Source organism: Pogona vitticeps, chromosome 2, assembly GCF_051106095.1.
Source record: "Pogona vitticeps strain Pit_001003342236 chromosome 2, PviZW2.1, whole genome shotgun sequence".
Classification (NCBI taxonomy): domain Eukaryota; kingdom Metazoa; phylum Chordata; class Lepidosauria; order Squamata; family Agamidae; genus Pogona; species Pogona vitticeps.
In genome coordinates, this window is record NC_135784.1 from 268,811,183 (window position 1) to 268,833,852 (window position 22,670).

General features: G+C 39.4%; 1 protein-coding gene across 1 annotated transcript in view; it reads right to left on the reverse strand.

The window, feature by feature from the left end:
* The window catches only part of ADGRV1 (adhesion G protein-coupled receptor V1), a 341,656-nt gene that overhangs the window by 134,830 nt on the left and 184,156 nt on the right, over nucleotides 1–22,670 (reverse strand). Inside the window, exons 80-82 of the mRNA XM_072992549.2 lie at nucleotides 21,344–21,483; nucleotides 18,972–19,132; nucleotides 17,404–17,504 (exon numbers count right to left, since the gene is read on the reverse strand). Of these exons, the coding sequence (XP_072848650.2) occupies nucleotides 17,404–17,504; nucleotides 18,972–19,132; nucleotides 21,344–21,483 (402 nt within the window). The remainder of the gene's footprint in view (nucleotides 1–17,403; nucleotides 17,505–18,971; nucleotides 19,133–21,343; nucleotides 21,484–22,670) is intronic.

Below are 22,670 nucleotides of genomic sequence, written 5' to 3' on the forward strand. Positions count from 1 at the left end.
CCAGGTGCAGAACAGGTAAGTCTGGGTGGAATACCTGGCTGTTATTCTGTGTGAGGAGTGCTGAACATGGGTCTGAGCCACGTGTGATGAAATAGACAGCTCCAGGGACTGTTGGGACCGACGTCTCTGATGCGGTCATGGTGGACAATCAGATGTTATTGAATAAGGTATGGTCTCTAGTTCTTGTTTGGAGTCGACCCTGTCAGGTGGAGCAACTACGGAAGGGTTGCTCGAAAGAACAGAGTGTTGAGGACAGAGTGTTGAGCGACTTTATCATCCCATTCTGGTGACTGGGAGCAGGGTTGATAAGAGGGGATTCCGTCATCATCAGAAGGTGAATCAATAGAGATTGATTCAGCGGTTTCTTGAGGTGCTGAGAAATAACTGCAGCTTTAGATTTATGCTGTTTAGGTCTTTTAGGCGGAAAAGGCTCCAGAACTGAAGAGGCTTCGGTGGACATTTGACTTTTAGTGAAGGGCTTTGATATTGATGATTTCAGTATCGAACGCTTTGATTCAGAAAGAGCCTTCTCCATTGCTTTGGTTTTTGAGGCTGGTTGAAGGTATTGTTCCCAAAGACGGAGTTTTAATCTGGATAAGCGAAAACAGAGGACTCCGTGGTTGAAGTTCTTACAATGCTGGCAGGAGGATGTCTGGTGTGCCTCTCCGAAGCAAAAAAAGACACTTGGCGTGTCTGTCAGAGAGTGGTAGTTTGTTATCACAGCCCACAGTGTTTTAACAGGCCCAAAGGGGCCATGAATAGGAGATAATAATTTGAGGAGAAAAAAATGATGATTGCGGGAGGGGGGGGTTCGGCCTGAAGCCAAGCGAAGTAGAAAAGAAAAGAAAAACTCTGATGATAATGAATTTGATCTAAAAGTTTAAAGGAAAAAAGACTGATAACAGGAAGGAATCAAGAATAAACTCTCTCTTTTACTCACAGAAGCAGAACTATGAGGCTGTCAATGCAGCAGTTGAAAGAAAACTGAAAGGGGAGCCTTGGCACCAAGGTACTTATATGAGGGTGGAGGGGCCGTATTCTAATGTATTTTTTGCTATCGCAGAAGCTCTAAAACATTCCAATGAGGCTCCACGCAGGCACAGATTACCCAGGGTGTTATTCACATCGGCCACAAAAAATAACTCTTTTAATCTTGGTCATTTGGTACATGTTTCTATTCATTTATATTCTGTGCATCTATTCCCATTCATTACAATGAAGTTTGTTAATCTCATCCATTATTTATCAACAGTAGGAATACCAGATGCATGTGGTCCTCACGCACCTCACTATGGAGGTGGAAACATTTCACAATGTGCCCATTGTGCCAAGAAAGGATGTAACGTGGATATTATGACTAATGTGTTATTTAATACAACATTCCCCCTCAAAAAAAAAAAAAAAAAAAAAAAAACAGGGGAAAAAGATTCTATTAAGCACTAAGCATAAGTGGTGCTTGCTAAATTATATAGAGGCTTGGCTAAGATTAATGAAATGGTGATCCTAGAAGGGCAAAAACTGAGAAGCAAGAAACCAACGTGTGGTATGTTATTTATTAAGAGGTTTCTCCAAACATGAGGAGAAATTACCACAAACATCTGGCTCATTTGCCTTTAAAACCAATAGCTGTGAGCAGTTTCCAGACTGTCAGTGTTTTAAAAAGAGAGCATCACAACACACACACACACACACACACACACACAGAGAGAGAGAGAGAGAGAGAGAGAGAGAGAGAGAGAGAGAGAGAGAGAGAGAGTCAAGGAATCAGCCAAAAAGGTTTTGTACAGGGTGTTACAAATGGAAAAATTCCACATGCCGACAAGAAGATGCAAGTAATTCGCAAGGAACTCAGAGTATTTGGTGGAGTTCACCCCGCCAGCCTAGGGATTGCCCCTTGAGATGAACATCCCTATTTCCAGTGGCAGAAGAAACAAGAGAAACAGGCGGTTCTGCCCCCAGATTATGAGAATACAAGAGTTCAAAAGCTTGCTGAGAGCCTGATATTGCACCACTTGCGGCACTTTGGTCAGACGTTTCTAAATGCTTGGGAACATTTGACATGTGACAGAGACTAAGTGGAAAAATACAAGATAGCAAACCTTCCCATACCAATTCTATAATGAAGACCTGAAGCTAACATGAACCTATTAAATAATGGCACATTTAATGAGAGACTAAACCCTATCATTAATAATGCAGTAATTGGACCTGTTTACAAGAAGAAACTGTACCTAGCACAGTCTTCATTTCCGGCAATGTGTTTTTATTCATACCTGCTATTTATTTATTTATAAAAAGTAAATTAGCCAGATATAATGAGCAAATCAATTTTTTTTCTGAGAATTGCAGCCCTATCATTTTAATTTATTTTCTCCTAAAATGCTGGGGTCTACTTTTAATTACATCAGGTTGGGATATACAATTAAAGTTGTACATGCAGTGTCTTGGAACCTTTTGCAATTTTTTGGCCAGGCTACTCAGTCAGGATCCATGCAATTTCACAGCAATTATCACCCAAAGAACACAAGCTGCAACAGCTTTGTGCTGTACATGCATTCACAGTCACAGAGTTCCCTCCTGTGTTTGGTAAGAAGGGTGGGAGGAGGGTAAAGGGGAGGCAATACCAACCAATTCAGTACGATAATGGCAGTCAATTTCATACAATGCTAAAACAACAACTAAAATGGTTAACAATATTAATCCATTTGTCTATTTGAAATCAATGGGCAGGTTTATAACGGAGTAAGAACCCATTTACTGCATGCACCTGGCCATGGTTACTAGTGTGACCCTAGCCTCCTTTGCTAACTTTTTATTTATTTATTTATTTATTTATTTATTTATTTATTTATTTATTTATTTATTTATTTATTTATTTATTTATTTATTTATTTATTTATTTATTTATACCCCGCCCATCTAGACCGAAGTCTACTCTGTACGGCTAACAACAGTACAAATAATGACAATATAAAATAAAACAATAATACAACAAGAGATAGCAATGAAGTAGGTACTGACAGGAGGGAAGGCCTGCCTAAAGAGCCAGGTCTTAAGTTTGCTCTTAAAAACACCCAGTGAGGGAGGCAGGCGAATTTCCAGGGGAAGATTGTTCCAAAGGTGAGGGGCCACTGCTGAGAAGGCCCAATTTCTTGTTCTTTCTCTCCTGGCCTCCCTCGGTGTTAGGCCCCTCAGCCATCCATCCTGGCTAAAGCAAGTGATTTGGGTAGAGCTAGGTGGGAGAAGGTGTTCCACTAGATATTGAGGTCCTAAACTGTTTAGAGCTTTATATGTCATCATTAATACTTTGAAATCAATGTGGAAATGAATGGGCAGCCAATGCAGGGCAGCCAGATTGGGAGAGATATGTTGATGTTTTCTCACTTCAGTGAGAAATCTGGCTGCCACATTCTGCACCGTTTGAAGCTTCTGCACCAGTCTCAAAGGTAGCCCCATGTAGAGCACATCACAGTAGTCTAATCTCGAGACTACAAGAACATGGACCAGAGTGGTGAGCGGCCCAACATCAAGATAGGAATGCAGCTGGGCCAAAGATGGAAGTAGGTGGTGTGGACCACTAATGCTACCTGGCTTTCCATAGTAAGAGCCAGATCCAGATGGACCCCCAAGCTGCAAACCTCACTCTTCATGGTGAGCGTCACCCCCCAAAAGAGAGGGAGTTTCCCAAACCATCAATGGCGGGGTCACCAACCCTCAGGACCTCCATCTTGTCCGGGTTCAGCCTCAGACCATTCACCTGCATTCACTGCAATACAGCCTCCAGACAGTGCTGTACTGACGAAAATGCATCCACTGTTGTTGGGAAAAGGAGATGTAGAGCTGGGTGTCAGCAGCATACTGATGACATAAAGCCCCACACTCCCTGATTACCTGACCCAGCAGCCTCATGTAGATATTAAACAGCATTGGGGAGATAATTGAGCCCTGCGGGACTCCACAACTGAGGTTCCATGGAGCCAATACACTCTCCCCAAGCTGTAGACTCTAAGGATGGTCCTCCAAGAAGGATGGGAACCAGGCAAGCGCCAAATTCCCAACTCAGACAGCCTCCCCAGGAGGATAACCATGTTTGACGGTTATCAAAGGCAGCTGAGATATCAAGGAGGACCAACACAGACATTTTGCCCCTCTCAGCCTCCTTCTATAGGTCATCAAACAGAGCGACCAATGCTGTTTCCATACCATGGTGCAGTTTGAAACCCAACTGAAATGGATCCATGGCATTGGTTTCATCCAGAAGGGCCTGGAGCTGATCGGCCACCACCCTCTCAACTACCTTGCTGAGGAAAGAAACATTGGTGACAGGCCTATAATTGCCAATGTCATCTGCTGCAAAGCTTGGCTTCTTCCTAATGGGCTTAATGACTGTCTTCTTGAGACACCCATTAATTATTGCAGTGACCCATTCAGTTGTTACAGGCCTGACTGCTTTGATTAGCCAGGCCGGGCAAGGGTCAAGGGAGGTGGTGGTTGCACAACAGCAATCAAACACATTGTCCACCATATCTGGCATCATAGGATGAAAGATATTAAGTCTCATTGGGCAAGGTTGAGTGTTGGATGTCTCTGCTCAATCGGCTCTTTTCCAAAAAGGAGAAAGATCCCGGTGGATGGCTTCCACTTTAGATTTTTAGAATGCTGCAAGTTGGTCAGGTGATATATTAGTCGGAGGCCTGTCACTGAGACCAATTCCAGATAGATCACAAACTATATGGAAAAGTTCCACCTGCTGATTTGAAGCTTCATTCATCTAGACAGCAAAGTAAGCTCAAATGGCAGCCCTTACCCTGGTAAGGTAAAGGTTAGTTGCGATCCTAACAGCTTTCCGATTATAGTGCATCGTGTTTCATCTCCAATTGCACTCTAGCCTTCTCCTATTCTGTTTCATAGCTTGCAACTGCTGGTTAAACCAGGGTGCTGAACGAGCTCTGCAATGGAGAGGGCGTTTAGGAGCGATCATGTCAACAGCCCTGGTAGCGGTGACAAACCAGCCATCAACAAGAGCCTCGACAGGAGCGCCATTCAGATCAGCCGGAATCCCTCTCATGGAGTCCTGGAATCCTATAGGATCCAGTAACCATTAAAATAGGTCCTTGCTCCCTGCAGGGAGGGAGAGCCACTGAGAGGTTGCATTTTATTAGGCGGAGATCCGATCATGACAAGGAGACTGACACAAGGTCAGTCACCATCAGACCACACTCATTCCACTCAGGGGGAAACACCACATCTAACATGTGACTGCCCACGTGGGTGGGGCCGTTGACATGTTGGGACATGTCCAAGGAAGCCATGGTTTCCAAAAACTTAAGAGCTGGACCAGTAATCTCCACCTCCGCATGGATGTTGAAATCATCGAAGACTAAAAGTCTCAGAGATTCCAACAGTGCCACGGAGACGGAGACTGCCAGCTCTGGTAAGGAAATGGCTGGGTCGTGGGGAATGTGGTAACCCAGAAAGATCCCAATACCATCCCTGGTCCCAATCACCACATGTAGGGCCTCAAGACTTGGCATCGCTACCACGGAGCACCTAACAACCTTTGTAGTGTTTTTATATACAATGGCTACTCCCCACCCCTCCAGTCTACCCTGGTGTTGGACTGCATAACCTGGAGGGCAGGCAAGAGTCAAGGGAACACCCCCTTCCCTACCCATCCAAGTTTCGGTTATGCATGCCAGGTCTGCATCTTCCTGCAGGATAAAGTCTTGGATAATCTGGGATTTGTTAAATACAGACTTGGGGTTCAACAACACCAGATTTAGAGTGGAGGGATGGCTGGTCTGACTACCTCGAGTCTGACAGTTGGTCACAATGCCAGAACAGTGAACAGTGTTCAAACATCTGTTCACCATTCTTCTGCAATGAGTAGGAACTGTGCCATCACCATATCTTCCTCTACCCATAATCACTTTGATGTTCAAAGGACCCCCGCTGGGGAGGCAGGCCTTCTACTCTATGTCAAACAAAGAGAAAATAAGAAAGGAAAAGAAAGAGAAAAAACCAGAAGAAAAAAAATACAATAATAATCAAATTAACAATCAGTTAATCCATATCATAAGAATAAACATGTACGTTTAAATTAAATAATAACCATTTTAAACAATTAAAATTTTAGAGACTTTTAAAAGAAAAAAGATAAATTAAATAAAAGAAAAGAAAATATTCCACACCCAGACTACGCCCCCAATCATATCCACTTTTGTTGCCAGTGCTTTAGACATGAATGGCTGTGTTGCGTTATTTTGAGGGGATAGCACATTTACACTGTTATACGAGCTGTATACTCACTGCTTTACATTGTAGCCGTGTCATTTCTTCAGTGTTGTCATATGAAAATATATACTAAAATATTTATGAAATGTGGGAGAGTGTACTCACTTCGGTGATATATTGTATTTGGGCCTGGGCTAAAATCATGCTGAAAAAATGGCCTGAATAGTCAGCTGACTTATCCTGGAGCTCTGAATCACCTGACCAGTTACTTGTAGAACAGAACCGAATAAAGGACCACATTATTGAACTCAATGAATGAATATATAAAATGAGAAAGGGAGACATCTGTTCCCCTTGAAATTTGGAGCTCATAGTAGCATAATAGTTATTATACAGAGAGTCTGAAGAAGTAAATTTCAAAATGCTGTGCTTATGAGAAAGATCACAGCTGACAAAAATAGTAAGCTTTCAAACAATCCTCATATAGTAGTAAACTGCTCCTATTTTACTAACTATTCTCCATCTGGAGTAGTTGAAGCTATTACTAACATCGAATCCAAAATGGCAATGATCTCAACAATGTACTGGAATTAACTTGGCAGCTCTGAGTAAACTGAAATGCAGTGTAAATTTTCTTTTTAAACATTTATTTTATTTATATGCCACCCTTTTATCCATAGGGGACTCAAGATAGCTCAAAGTCCATTAAAACTAAACAACAATCATCCTTAGAAATATGACAGGAAACAAAACTAAAAGAAATGTAAACTCATACAAATATCAAAAATCACAATTAAAAGCAACTTTTTTAAAAATTCAAATTTTTTTTTTAAATCTCTGAATTCAAAACATGCAATATTCCTTTAAAAATCACTCGTTACTTAAAAGCTTGCCTGAAAAGGAGGGTCTTTGCCTGGTGACCTGAGGACAAGAAGCAGGAGCCCAAACTGGGGAATTTATCCCAAAGTCTGGGAGCAGCCACTGAAATGGCCCTTTCTCATATCCCCAAAAAACAAGCTGTGAGGGTGGTGAGACTGAGACTTCTGAGGCTGGCCCAAAAGATCTTAAAAGCCAAGTAAGCTCACAGGAGGTGAGATGGTTCTTCAGATAGCCTGGGCCCAAGCTGCATAGGGATTCATAGCCAGCACTTTGAATTGGGCTTGAAACCAGACTGGCAGTCAGTGAAGCTGTTGTAATGCGAAGTTATGTGCTCCCTGTAGCCAGTGCCAATTAGCAATCTGATTGCAGCATTTTAAAAGAGCTGAAGTTTCCAAACACTCTTCAAAGGCAGCCCCATGTAGAGTGCATTGCAGTAATCTAGACAAGAAGTAACTAAGGCATGGGTCACTGCAGACAGATCAAACGCCAGACAACCTCACCCAGTGGTTTCACATAGACGTTAAATAGCACAGGGGTCAAAACTGAACCTTGTGACACACAACCACACACAGCCAGTGGCCAGTGTGTTCAACAGGATTCCCCAGACAACACCTTGTGAGTTTGATCCTTCTGGGAGGATAGAAGCCGCTGTAAAACAGAAGTATACCACTGCTGATAATATCGAAAACCACTAAGAAGTCCAACAGAATCAACAGACACACACTCCCCTTATCTAGGTTGTCACCTAGTTTGTTCACTATGGTGACCAAAGCAGCCTCTACTCTAGAACCAGACTTGAAGCTGAAGTGAGATACATCTAGATAACCCACAACATCCCCTGGATCTGAGAAACCATCACATGCACAGAAATGGAACGTTGGAGGCTGGCAGATAATGATCCATTGCAATGGGATCTAATGTGGGCTTTCTAAACAAAGGTCTTACTACTGCCTCCTTTAGGGTTTTTGCTTTGCTTCAAGGAGACATTCACCATTCCCTTCATCTTCTCAAACAATTCTGCCTTAATTATTTTTATAAGCCACAAAGGGCATGCATCCAGCACACATGTAGTGACTTTCACCACTTTAAGAACCTTGTTACATCCTCAGAGGATGCAAACAGAAATGTATGCACTCTCAAAGGACACTTGCATTCACATTCGATCTAGATCTGTCCTGAGTTTTCCATCATCATCACTCTAGTCTCCCTCTCACTCATTTCATCGTTCCCCCACTCCCTAAAAAATTGAGACATTTGTTTGGTTCCACTCTGTGGGAGGGGTGCAAAGAAGTGATTGTGCCTGCCACATGAGCCATCTCCCCATTCCAGAGATCTGCCAAATTGTCAACAAGTTCACCTACCAAGGCAGGAGGAAACTCCCCAGGAGCCCTTAAGAACCATTTGGATTCATACCCCTCCTCAGGAGGACCGTCTCCATTGCCCCTCTACTCCTGCAGAGGTTCCAAGTTCTAGTAAGTCTGAAACCTACCACATAGATATCTATCCATGACAATGGAAATATAGAGCGCTCCTCCACAACTGGATTATCACTATTCTGCCCAGTACAGAAAACCAGGTCCAGAGTGTGTTCTGCCATATGAATGGGACCAAATATCACTTGAGGCAGCCCCATGATTATCATGGTAAATATGAAGTCCTGAGCCATTCCTGACAAAATGGCCCCAGCAGGGATGTTGAAATCTCCCAACACAACAAGCTGAGGCAACTCCAGCACCACGCTTGCAAATTGTTAAAAAGTGTCCTTTAAGCTTAAAAAAAACCTTTACTTTCACAAATTACAGAATGCTATAACTAAATGTATGAGAACTGAACTATTTTTATTTTTGGATCAGGACAACGACAAATAGTTGTGTTTGGCTGATAATGTGAAAACACAGCAAAGCTTCTGGTAAATAACAAGAAGAATGTAAACAGTGATCTGAGATGAGTAGTGCCAGATTTCTAATTTTATCATGGAAATTTGATTTCCTGAACAGCACTGTCTGCTGGAGACTAGCCTTTACCATTTAAGCTTCACAAATCTCTTAGTCTGAAAGGATTAGTAATATTAAAAATGGTATGCTACACAGCATGGCCTACCAAATTCATTTATCTGAACCAGGGCACATATTGCTGCTAATCCGTTGAAATGATCTGTTTATCATGACCTTTATGTCAAAGCAAATGTACTCTTATTATTTGGCTGTTGTTTTAAAAGTGAGTCTCATGGCACAGTGGTTAAACTGCAGTACTGCAGTGAAGTTTCGTTTACAGCCTCAGATTGATCCCGACAAGTTGAGGTAGCTGGCTCAAGGTTGACTCAGCCTTCTATCCTTCCAAGGTTACTAAAAATGAATACCCGGATCACTGGGGCGGACAAACTGTTCCTTGCTTAATTATGTTGTAAACTGCCCAGAGAGTGCTCCTTAGAACAATGGGGCAGCATGTAAGTCGAAATAATCACAACAACAGACTCCACATGGAGATTTTAACCATTAATAGTCCTCAACACATTAAGATGGCAAGAAGTGTTCAATGTCATAAAATTCCCTATGAAACCTGGCACCTCTTTACTGCATGTCTGAATAATAATGGACATTGCTCCAAAAAGCTGGCTGGATAGCTCCATGAGTTAGTTAGTAATCTGGCTCCCAAACCAGAGGCTGGCAGTTTGATTCCCTGCTGCGCCTCCTAGAACAGCCAGCTTCTGTGGCCTTAAGCAAGCTTCACAGCCCCAGGATGCCCCCTCCTCCAAGGGAAGGGAATGCTAAACCACTTCTGAGTACTCTCTACTTGGAAACCCAGAAAAGAGTTGCCATAAGTCAAAACTGACTTGCATATTATTAAGCATTGCTCTGATTCAAATGGATCCCTGTTATCATAGGCTGATTTTGTAACAATACATTTATTCTTGCTGCTGTCAATCATTGTTGTTAATTATTTGATTTGCTGTTATTTTCTTAAGCTGTATTGATGCTTTCATAACTAAAGAAATCAATTTAAAAATAATTCAAAACAGACAAAATAATCTGCATACTATGGCACAGTGTCCCGCTTCTGAGGCGAGGAAGGACAGGTTTTTTCTCTGTGACTTTGCAAACTCTCCCTGTTCTCATTTAGCGCCCCCTACCTATGAGAAATGAAGTATACCCACACCTCAAATAAAGAATGACTGCTTCTAATCTTTAAATATCTCTGCAAAAAAACCCCAGTCATTGCCATTTTACACTAGCTGCATTATTTCTGCCCCAGCTTTATCTGCGTTGGTATTTTATGTGAAAATTTGCTTAATCTCTCCAAAACTTGTATGTGTATGTGTGTGTTTATTCTCTTCTTTTGATGAGAGTGCAGTAAAACGCCTTCGCCTCTCAAAGTATATATGCGGTGATTCTGCCCATGAGAGAACAAGGCCAGCAAGGATAGGTATCCCTTGCCTCCACCCATTTTTATGGCCCTTACAAACCAAACTGTCATCAATATTTAGTATTTATTTTGGCTGAAAGCAAAGGAAGGATACAGCAGGAAGCCTCCTGAAAGTACAATTTTCTTTTTTAAAACAAGGTATGCAGTCCTCATGTGGCTCACATTAAACAAACATTATCTTCTAAAAATGGAACTGAGACTGCAGTAACGTCCCCATGAAACGTCAACAGCTGCGGGAGGGGCAGGGTGTGATACATGGGGGTTCAGGTGATGGGTGGGAATGGACTTGAAAATGCACAGTGATGCCCATCTCTGACTTAGGCAACCAACATCAGGTCCACAGACTGTCCCACAGCATGTCCCAATGGGAAGCCCAGAATCAGGACATGAATGCAATAGCAACTTTTCCCTCAACAACTTCTAAATAAAGGCCTACTGATAAACTTTCCCTTGCTCCTGACAGCTTCACGGAGGTGTCTGATGGGGACACAGAAGCTGGGCTTCTCTTTTTGCTACTCCCAGACTTTAAAACTCCCTCCCACAGGAGGCCAGACTGGCCCCATCTTTGCTGTCCTTCTGCAAGCAGGCGAAGACCGTTCACTTCAAGCGAGCTTTCTCTTAATGACTGGCTGTCTCATTGGGGTTTCCGAATGGATTGTTGTACTTTATTGCTTTGAATGTGTTTTGGAGTTGCTTTTTTAAAAAAAATATGGTATTGGTTTGTTCCTTTTATAGTAACCGTATACTCATGGTTTTTAGTTTTAAATACTGTCTTTTAAAGATGTAAGCCAATTTGGGTCCTTTTTAAGGAGAAAGCTGGGGTAGAAATATTTTAAATAAATAAAAATAAATAAATAGTGAGGTATGCATCTATACTGAGTAAGTGCACTTGTAAAGATATGGTAACTCTCATCAGCACCCTAACCAGACCCACAGTTTCCCCAAGGAATTTGCCACATTTTCCATAAGTTAGAATGGAAGCATCATAGTTTCTTTCATTTGGCTAATGAAAGGAATAAGTGAGAATGCCATTTGTTTTCACAAAGAGGAAGTGGGGGGGGGAGTATAGAACAACAAAGGCTGCCGGTATAAGAGGAAACCTGGAATAGCTTTGTAGGAACCAGTTTTGATTATATATGTGTTAAAAACCAGAAAGTAAACTATGGAAAAGAGCCAAGATAAGCTCTTCTCTCCAAGGGACAATGTGTCTTTTAGAAAAATGCCACAAGTACATCGCCGCCTAAAATCCTTCTTCACGACAATAAATTCAGAATGTTTAGTTTAGGTTTTTTTCCTTACACTTTGTACTCTTGCTCAACAAGACAGCAAGACAAGCAAAAAAAAAAAGTTGACTCCAAATAGTTTCAACTATTATGTAAGAGTCCTGTACTCTCTCATGTAACATAGTGCTCAGCTATTTCCACATTAGAAAGGTATTTTCTCTTAGTATGTGAACAGCTTTCTGCATATGATTACATAATAATTTTAATCTCCTCAGTAAGCTGACCCCCCAAAAGATTTCCTTAGACAAGCAACAAACCTCTTACAATACAGTCAAAGTGGCTAAAATTGTCTATGTGCTGTGCAAGAATTTAAAATAAAGTTCATATCTACTGGTTTACAGTCTAAGAGGTACAATATAAAAGAGGTAACAGGGAAAGAGGAGCACAAGTAAATTTATTTATTTATTTTATTTATTTATTTACAATATTTTTTAGCCGCACCATTGCCAGTGGCTTCTGGGCGGCGTAGTAATAGGGTTGAAGTATAGGGATTAAGATTAAGGTTCATAAAATAGCTTGAATTATATCATATCCCGCCTTTCTTCCATACTCTTCACATGGAAATGTTTTCTCCATTGATAAAGTTCTGCTGACATTTGCTACAGTACATGGGCCATGATGATTTCTGAATCATGTCTCAAGCCAAGATTGGGGAATCTTTGGTCCTCAAAATGTATTGGAGGGCAAATCCCCTTACACTGGCCATTCTGGTCAGGACCTTTTGGGAATTGAAGTCCAAAGGACCTGGAAGACCAAAATGTCCTCACTTCTATACCCAATCAACAAAATAGCTTAATCTTGCATTTTAGTACAGTAGTGCCATTTCAGTTTCAATGACTGAGCAAGATGTATAGATGACGTATGACAGCTGAAGGGTGCAACTTCTGTTTATTAGGTATGTACATTTCTGAGATTAGAAATATGATGACAGGATGAAATAAAAGTGCTCCTACATTCAAATTTGCATACCAAATTGAGGGAATGATGTTTGTCTGGAGAACAAATTATTAACTAGTCTTTGTTACTTTACTATGAGACTTCATATTCTCCAACAGTAATCTCCATTTATATCCTGAAAATTTCTGAATGAACTGAATGTTTTATAAACATGGAACAAACTAATTCCTTTTTAAAAATTAAAATTAACTTTTTTCTCAAATTACTGAATCAGAATTCATGTGGTAGTGCAAAACTCCGTGAATATGAGAGAAAAAAGTTTTGCTGCCACCTGCTGGTTGTTGTTTTTCTTTTTTACATTTTGTACTGTTGTTGATGATAGTAAGACAAGTTTTAAAATATATCTTTTGGTTTTGGCAATTAATAACACTCTAATTTATATTAAATTCTTGCACAAAGTAATGCTCAAGATTTTGTAATGAAGACTTCTACAGTATATGAAGTAAAGAATGCTAAGTGTTCAGTATTGATCCAGAAAAGGCCAAGACATTATAGATCATTGTGTTGCACTGCAAATATTTATTGGCTAATGAAGTACACTTAAGAAGTTCAGGAGAAAATAAGTTTACACATTATAACTTATAGCAAAGTCTTTGATGGTGTAAATCATGAAAAACTATTGATCCTTCTAAAAGAAATGGATGTACTACCACATGTTACTGCCCTGATGAACCCATACTCTGCAGAAGAGGCTACCATTTGGATAGAACATTTATTTATTTATTTATTTATTTATTTATTTATTTATTTATTTATTTATTTATTTATTTATTTATTTATTTATTTATTTATTTATTTATTTATTTATTTATATCCCGCCCATCTAGACTGCATCTATTCTGGGCGGTTTACAATAAAATATCATAAAGACAGTTAAAACAACAATTTAAATCAATAATATTAGTATTCATTCATGATGGGAAAAGTATAGAGTGAGATTAAAATAGAAAAATGAAAATCAGGCCTGCCTACAAAGCCAGGTCTTTAATTGGCTCTTAAAAACACCCAGTGAGGATGAATATGGAGAAACAGAATGGTTTCCCATTGGTAAAGCTGTCATACGAGGATGTGTCTTATATCCCTATCTATTCAATCTATAAGTAAACCATTTCAGACAGAAAGGTGGGTCTGATATGAAGGGGGAGTGAACACTGGAGGAAGAAGCATAAGTAATTAAAGAGATGGAGATAACACCATATTACTAGCAGAAAATAGCAATGACTTGAAATGACTACTGAAGAAGGTTTGAGAAGAAAGCTTAAGAGGATTACAAGCAAACATTAGGAAAACAAAAATGGTGACCACAGAAGAACTATACAACTTTGACAATGAAGACATCAAAACTGTAGAATAATTTTTACACTTAAGTTAAATCATTAATCAAAATGGAGTCTGTAGCCAAGAAAAAGACCGCAGTATGAAAGTTTAAGTTCCTTAAATGTAAAGATGTATCACTGGAGACAAAGGCCAAGATCATTTAACAGTATATGGTATTCATGATTACTATGTAGGGATATGAAAGCTTCATGATAAAGAAGGACGACAGGGAAAAAAAGATCGATTTGAAATGTCATGTTTGAGGAGAGCTTTATGTATACTGTGGACCAATGGAAAGACAAATAAGGGGTTCCTAGAACAAATGAAGTCTGAACTCTCACTAGAAATTAAAATGGCTAAACTGAGGCTATTGTACTTTGGGCATGACATGAAAAGACAGGATGCACTGTAAAAGACAATAATGCTTGAAAAAATGGAAGGCACTTTAAAAAAAGAAGACAACCTATTATTATGAAGTAGCTTGATTCAGTAAATAAATATATTGCCTTTCATTTGCAAGACCTAAACAGGATTGTTAACAAAGTACTAGAAATAATTACTAGAAGTACTCTAATAGACAAAACACCAGTATATGGTGTGGTATCATGTGGTTGTCCAGTGAAAAACAAACAAACAAATAAATCCACCATTTTAAAGTCCAGTAGCAACTCACTTTACAAGAAAGACTGTGATACTGAATGGTACAACACAGAACAGTAGTTCTTTTAACCAAGGAAGAACTGCAGCATTCTATAGCCATTCAATTTCAGTGGGGCAAATACCCAATTGAATCAGCGGAGCTTAAAAGTGAAGCACTCAGTGTCTCCTACTTTCAATGGGACAGCATGCCTAGTGAAAGTCAAACATGCTTATATTCTTTGCAATGCCACACTTTGAATTTATGTGCACATTTTGTGACACTGTGTGCATGCAGACACAGAATAGGCAAGGCAGTGGGTCATGGATGCAGGCAGTATCAATTTCTGTTAATCTGTTTCAGCTACCATGTTTCCCCAAAAATAAGACAGGGTATTATATTACTTTTTGCTCCAAAAAGAACACATTAGGGCTTATTTTCAGGAGATGTTTTATTTTTTTTCAGGTACAACAATCTACATTTATTCAAATACAGTTATGTCATCTTCTTCTGGTTGTTGCAAAATGGTGGAGGGTGGGTTTCACTTGGGGTTTATTTTTCAGGTAGGTCTTATATTATGAGCATCCTGAAAAATCATATTAGGGCTTAATTTCAGGCTAGGTCTTATTTTCAGGGAAACAGGGTACAACAGATTTAAGACAAGTTTCATTAACATTGCCTGGAAGAAGGTAAGACTTAAGTATACAGAGAACAAATCAAATAACTTGTCATAAATAGCCTGATCCCATTCAGAGCACAGGTGGTATATTTTTCATCAGTAAACTTCAAAGAATTCTAGAATGGAGTAAAGTTTGCAGTATTTCATACCTTATTTTAATCTGATTATATAACAAAAGGACAAGGGTTCATCAACGTCACCAATGGTTAAAAGAACAAGGTAAGTAATAGTGGATCCAACTGATTACAACTTGAGTTCATTCTCTCGGGTACCACCTGTATACTTCCTGTCTCTATTATCAGACCCTTTTCACCACTGTTATAACCCACAGGCAGAGAAGCAGTAAACGCAGGAGCTTTTCAGCTTTGTGAGGACTTCCTTGAAGGGAACATATGGAATGGTCACGTTTATTTAAGCCATCTACTTATTCCTGCTGTCATTTCCATTTTTCATTCCCAGAGAGTTTCCTGCTCCATACATTCATACATCTGGTTTATTTATCAGACTGTGCAAACCTATCCTGTTTTATGAATTATTTACAACACTCTGAAGCAGAATATAGAGATTTACTTTTCAAAAGCAATTAATTTCAATCACCTGTTAACACTGATTGAGAAACAACCTGTTCTCATTATTCATTAAAATGTTGAAAAAGTTGTCAGTTACCTTCCTTTTATGCTGCTTCTTCTGTAACTAGAAAATGTTAATCATTGCACTAGCAAAGTTATCTCTGTTGTGCATACTGTTGCTTTTGAAATTTAACATCATTGCATCCTCATGACCAAAACATAACTAGATGCAGACACCTACTTTACTCGTCATTTCTAAGATCTACATTGTACATGTTTCCTTCACTTCCATTAAGCCTATTCCTTTGACAAAATAGTTTCTACTTCAAAAGCTGCCACATTCGTAGATGAGATGTACCATACATTAGAGATAATCCTTAATACAAGAAGGAAACTTCTTAACTAATGGGATCATTTGAGTATCATGGTCAGAGTTTTCCTTATTTCCAGGATTACACAAATTAGCTTGCTTTGTTTGGTATTGGTCTTTAGGACCTATGCATGGGATTCCTTTGAAGTTTGATTTCACAAACAAGAAAAAATGTTCTATCATTTCTCTGTAGCATTAATTAATGCACTTTCTACTCCAATTACAGCCTATCACTAACTTCTGTTTCTCGCTTCAGTTAGTGGAGTAGGAATGTCTAGCAAAATAACATAGAAGAAAAATTACTGCTTATATCCTTTTGCAAATCAGCATAAATACAAAATTAAATTAAAAATTGAGGGTTGTTTGTGACTCATGGCAGTGTAAGAGAAGAAGCACAACATCAGTATTCTTGCTTTCTAGGATTATCTCATTTCTAGTCTGCTAATATTAGATATAGTGCAATAATTTAATAAGAATAAACCTACAAATTCACCTGAATAGTATTTCATATTTTCCTGGTAATGAATATTGTTGTAGCATTTACTCTTCACACTACGTTTATACCATATTGTATTGGGGGGGGGGGGAGCTATATGCTAACATTGAACTCCAGAATATATTTTTAGTACAAGAGTAGAGCTTTAAATATGCAGTGAACTTACAAATAAATGATGGCTTTCAACTCCATGTACATAAAAGGTGATGATATAATTAAACACAGACTTCAATGTTTAATTTAAAGGGTTTTTTATTACCCTCTGCCTCAGATTCTGAGGTTCCCCAGGAATTCATTTCAATCTAGGGAAGCCTTTTTGGGAGCTGAGGAAGTGTCTTTTACTCTACAGCTTTTCAATAGGAAACTTTACATCAAAGTTCATTGAATGGAGTAGCATTCGGAGTGGAGCAACAGGATTCCAACCATTGTTTTTTATGTACTTGAAAAAATAAGGATGAATGAAACTAGATTCAATATATCTGGGACCAAGAGCAGAGGAATAGGGACCCAGATAAATGTGGGCTTTAGCAGTCTTGAGTTATACTCTGTACTTTCCTACCTGAGTGCCCAGGCAAGCAACCATCATATGAGTAAGAAGTTTAGCTGCAAACATTGTAGATCTGGTGCAGAAGAAGTGTGAAGAAATAGCCAAGATGAAACCTGTTTTAGCAAAAGAAAAGCAGGGTAAGGCAAAAATATAAAGTTGAAAATTATTAAATAAACAACAACCCTCCAAAATTTGAGGCATTCAAGAGAAAATTAGGCAACCATCTGTCAGATATACTTTGATTTGGATTTCTGCACTGAGCAGGGGGTTGGACTAGATGGCCTTATAGGCCCCTTCCAACTCAGTTATTCTATGGTTGTATGATTCACGCTGAAAGGGTTAATATATTTCATCTCACAAATCTGTTTTCAAAGTTCTTGCATCTGCTTACAAATCTCCTAGTTCTGGTGTATTATCACATTGTTTATAAATTCTTAGAGAAGCACAAGGCACCTTCTCAGTTTCTGAATTCATGCAAAATCAGTGACAGTATTGGTAAAGCCATCATTATATAGCACATTATATATGATGAGCTTTTGGGCTAGATGAGATTTAGTGTCTAGAATTATTAATTTCAGTCAATACATTTTCTTCTGTATACTTTCTGTTAATATACACTTAAAATCTCATGTTTACAACTAATATATAAGTAGCCCTAAATATCTAGAAATAAACAGGTAAGACATGATTTAGTTGGCACAATCAGGAATGGATCCTTTCCTAACCACTTAAAGTGAAATGAAGTGGCCACTAGTTCTAGTTAACTGAAACAACACATTTCATACAGGATGCATAGTTACCCTTTGGCTCAGTGTTAATGGGAGCATAAAATCTGTTTTATTTGCTTTTGCCTATGTGTCTCATTACTTAATTGTGATTTATTTTGGTCTGGATCCAAATAGTTACACAAGTGGTTTTGTTGCCCCAGAGGAAGTTTTGACATATGATTCAGTCTTCCCTGCTGTAAAACAAAATTCTTCTAAAAATTAGGGTATTTGTGATAAAGCACATAGGTCTGATACTTTAAAAAGGGAGGAAGTCCACAATTCCACTGGGCATGCCTAAAGCAGGTTTTTGGATCTTGGCCTATGTTTCTTATTCATATAAAGATACAGTGGTGCCTTGCATAGCGACGATAATTGGTGCAGCAAAAATCGCTGCAAAGCGATTTCGTCGCTATGTGATATTAAAAAGCCCATAGGAATGCATTGAAACCCCTTCAATGCGTTCCTATGGGCTTCAGAATCACCTTTAAACGAAAATGCTCCATGCGGCAGCCATTTTCGCTGCCCGGTAAGCGAGGAATCCATCCCAGAAAACAGTGGGCGGCCATTTTTTAACCCAGTGGCCATTTTGGAACTGCCGATCAGCTGTTAAAAAATCATCGCTTTGCGATGATCAGCAAAGCGATTTTCCCCCAGTTAAAACATCGCTATCCGATTTTGTCGTTAAACGGGGCACCCGTTAAGCGAGGCACCACTGTATGTAATTCATTCCAGTAAGAACATGTTCTACCTTATTATTTGTTTTCAGATCAATACATGGTCCACTGATGCAGAAATAATGACGTAGCAACTAACCAGAAATACAGATGAAACCAGAGGAGAAAAAAGCTTCATTGTAAGAAGACAAGCTGTCTGTCTGTGCATAGGCTGCATAAATAGACATGTGTGAACAAGAGCATTCCACGTAATCGGAGGAATCATCCATCACTTTACAGAACTGACTGTCAGACAACCAGCTGCAAGGGAAACGAAGGTCAATAATGTTAATTCATTTGTCTTTGGACTGGAGATCAATAATCATAAGAAAAACATGAGCAAAAAAGGGAGCCACATGAATTATGAGCATAGCAATTATGCTCATAGGGATAACTCACATCGCAAACTTCACCAAAATGAGGACTGGTGCATGTATTACATATCTATGGGAATAGGCAAGACAGATTTTAGAATTTAACCACACAGATGCCAAAATTAAGTGGACGAAAGGATAGATTCTTTAATTTGGCCCATTATCTCAAGGAATTTAGCCAGAGTAGAAAGTATCTGAAAATCCTTCTACTCTCAGCTCTCCTCACTAGGTCTAAAGTCTGGCAAATTAATTTAGGCAGATAAGCTCAGTCCACACTGGTATGTCACATGTTGACCAAAAGCTTGCAAGTGCCATTGTACTACCACTGCTGTAAAAGCAATGTGACCAGGCATAGGGTAAGAGAAGAACCACAGGATATGGAGGCATATGGCATACTGATCTAGGCTGCTCATGTTAGTAAGCTGAATTGGCATGCCATGCCTTGTCCCAGATCTAGAAAGGTTCCAAGTTTGAACCATCACCCCATGAAATAGAGAAGGGGTTGTTTTCAAATGATTAACATTGGGCTGGCATAGCCTTTAGGATGATTTACAGAAGCCTTCAGAAAAATTTGCATTTTCATTAAAGATGGCTACATTCTGCCTGCAACACCAAAATAAAGGCACATCTACTGGCACCTCTAGTCCTTCCCACCTCATGCCAGAGGGGGAGTGCCCTAAAATCCTATACTTCAAACTATACCTCCTTGCTTCAAACTGTATCAACAGTAAACCTGTGCACTAATTAGAGGTGTTTACCACTTGGTGACCGAAGATAATACTGCACTTTTCTAATCGAGAGATACATATTAATTGATATGTTTTAGATGCCAGATACTTTCCCCTGCTTCCAGGGCATGCCCTGAGTTGCCTTAATATAAATGCCAAACATTAGGTATCGGGGTTCCATAGTCTTGAAGCTATGGGACTAAAACTGCCAAATATACATCTTCCATTATTATACAGGATACGGGCTGTTCAAGCAGGGCACAGATAAAAAGTAGCTCTTATACCATTCAGTGAAACAAACTATTTTGAACTCAGAGATTCATCTACTAAGAACAGACTTTGACTTTGTAATAAGAAAGTACTTTTTCTGTGGTGGTAGAACGGGGGAAAAGACCAAGATTGAAGCAAGCTATATTTCTAGTAAACCTAAAGTGCAAATGATAAGCTTCTGTAGCTTATCAGAATATTTTGTGCTTTCTCTGTTCTTACCCACCTGCTACATCCAATGCCTGTTTATAAGACATTGTCTATACCATGAATTTTTGCTGTTTCCTGATATGTCACAGTCTTCTCACCAAAACTGGAATTAGCCTTTCTGGCAATTAGTCCTTCACAACAATTTTTGCAGCACTTGGGATATAAGTGTTATGTCTGCCATTACACCTGTTAAAATAATATGCTATGACTTTAAGGTGATTTAAAAAGGCAATCCAGAAACACTTAGAGGGTCACAGTTGTTTACCCCCGGCTTGGAGAGTCCAGAAATACTTTATTACTAGTGATTCAATTTAGAACTGAAACCACCTTTCTTCCAAGATTAAAATCTGTCATAGGTTAAGCCTGTACATGGACTTATATGTGTGTGCATCCAGCTTCAATTGCAGAATCTTGCTCTTATAAACAGACATTGGATGTAGCAGATGGGTAGCAGGAGAGAAAGCCTTTGAGAAAGGTAGAACATTGTTCTTCTACTGCAAAATATAAGAGTGAAAGAACAGATATTTTCTTTTCAATCCCAAATCAATTCATATGCAGTCTTAAAGTTCTGTCATTGCAGGTTTCAGTGTTTTAATTTTTATTGTGCATGATGTAGTTTTTAGAATGTATTCTTTTTGACTGATAGCAATAGGAGTCATCTGTCTGGCTACAGACATACATAATTACATTTTTATACTCCAATTCCTACCCCACACCTACAAAATTTGTGTGGTCATTTGGTAATTCCCCAGTGAATATTAGTGATGTAAGATGAAAAAGATTCAGGCTCCTAACAGGAAACTGATTAGCTAAAGTCAAGGAAATAGAAATCTCTCTCTGTTTCACATACATTATGCACAATTTATATAACTATAATAAGTTTGCAAATATACCTTTCGGCAGCCTGATTCCAAAGAAGACATAAAGACTTATGTGGAACAATTTGGCTGTCTGTGGAATAAATCCGATAGGTGACCACATTGTCATCTTCTAGTAAAAGTGGAATCTGACTCTTCAGACTTAGTGAAAAAATCTGAAATGAACAAACATTTATTTCCTTTGAAAGCATTCACATGGTCTTAATTTGTATATTGAGCATTAGGCAACATACTAGACAGCAGTTTTTCTCAAGGTCTGAAAATGTGGGTTCTCTCAGGTTTGTCGCCCTAAGTACAGATACTGGTGATTGACCCTCAGACTCCATAATACAAAGTGTGGGCTCCTCCATTCAGACGCTGGCCTTTCCTTTCTAATGAGGCAACTACATTGGCAAATAGTAGGGGAACTGCTCAGGGTTTGGCATGGTTAGATTTGTGGTATTTTCCACTGATTGCACAACATACAGCTCAATGGAATCAGCTGGACTTTTCCCCCGACCTTGGGCCTCCAGATGTTCTTAGACTTCAACTCCCAGAAATCCTGGCCAGCAGAGGTGATGGTGAAGGCTTCTGGTAGCTGTAATCCAAGAACATCTGGAGGCCCAAGGTTGGGGACCGCTGCACTAGAGCACTTAGAAGACTAGAAATTGCAATCAGCACTGGTTTGCTGGCATCTTGTGCTATAGCTGTACTTGTTCCTGCTGTCTCATGGAAATCTAGACAGCTACATCAGAAGCTGTCTTAACGAATTGTAAACCAGCACTGATTAGTAAATTCCCTCCCCTCTTTCTGCTGACCCGTCAGGACAACTAAGGCAAATTCACAAAGGGAAACCCAATTGCCACGGGTGCACATCACGGCAGATCAATGAGCATTTTTCCTATTGTGTGCACCCTAAGGTACACTTTCAGTCTCTACTTTTTTATGTGTGTTTGTGTCCATGCACGTGCACCTGTTCACAAGCTGTAAAGTAAGCTGTAATCCTATGCACATACCTCTATAAGTTAAATCCTTTTGAAGAAGGCAGTACTTCTGAATAAAACATGCTTGAGATTTTGGTACAAATGCATTTCTTTTAAATGTCATGAGTACTAACCTCTTCCAATAAACATTTTGAGAATATTCCATTTGATTTTCACATACTGTACACAGTACTATTCTACATCTATGCCTTCACTCAGATTTTCCTGTAGACCTCGACATTTAAAATTAGGTTTCTCCCACTACCCTTATCCTTCAAATGCCCGGTCCAAGGCTTACCAAAGTGTCTGTGATACAGCAGTCAGGATCTAATATTTGACCAGCTAAGTCAATGGACAACTGTGGGCCCACAACATCTGAA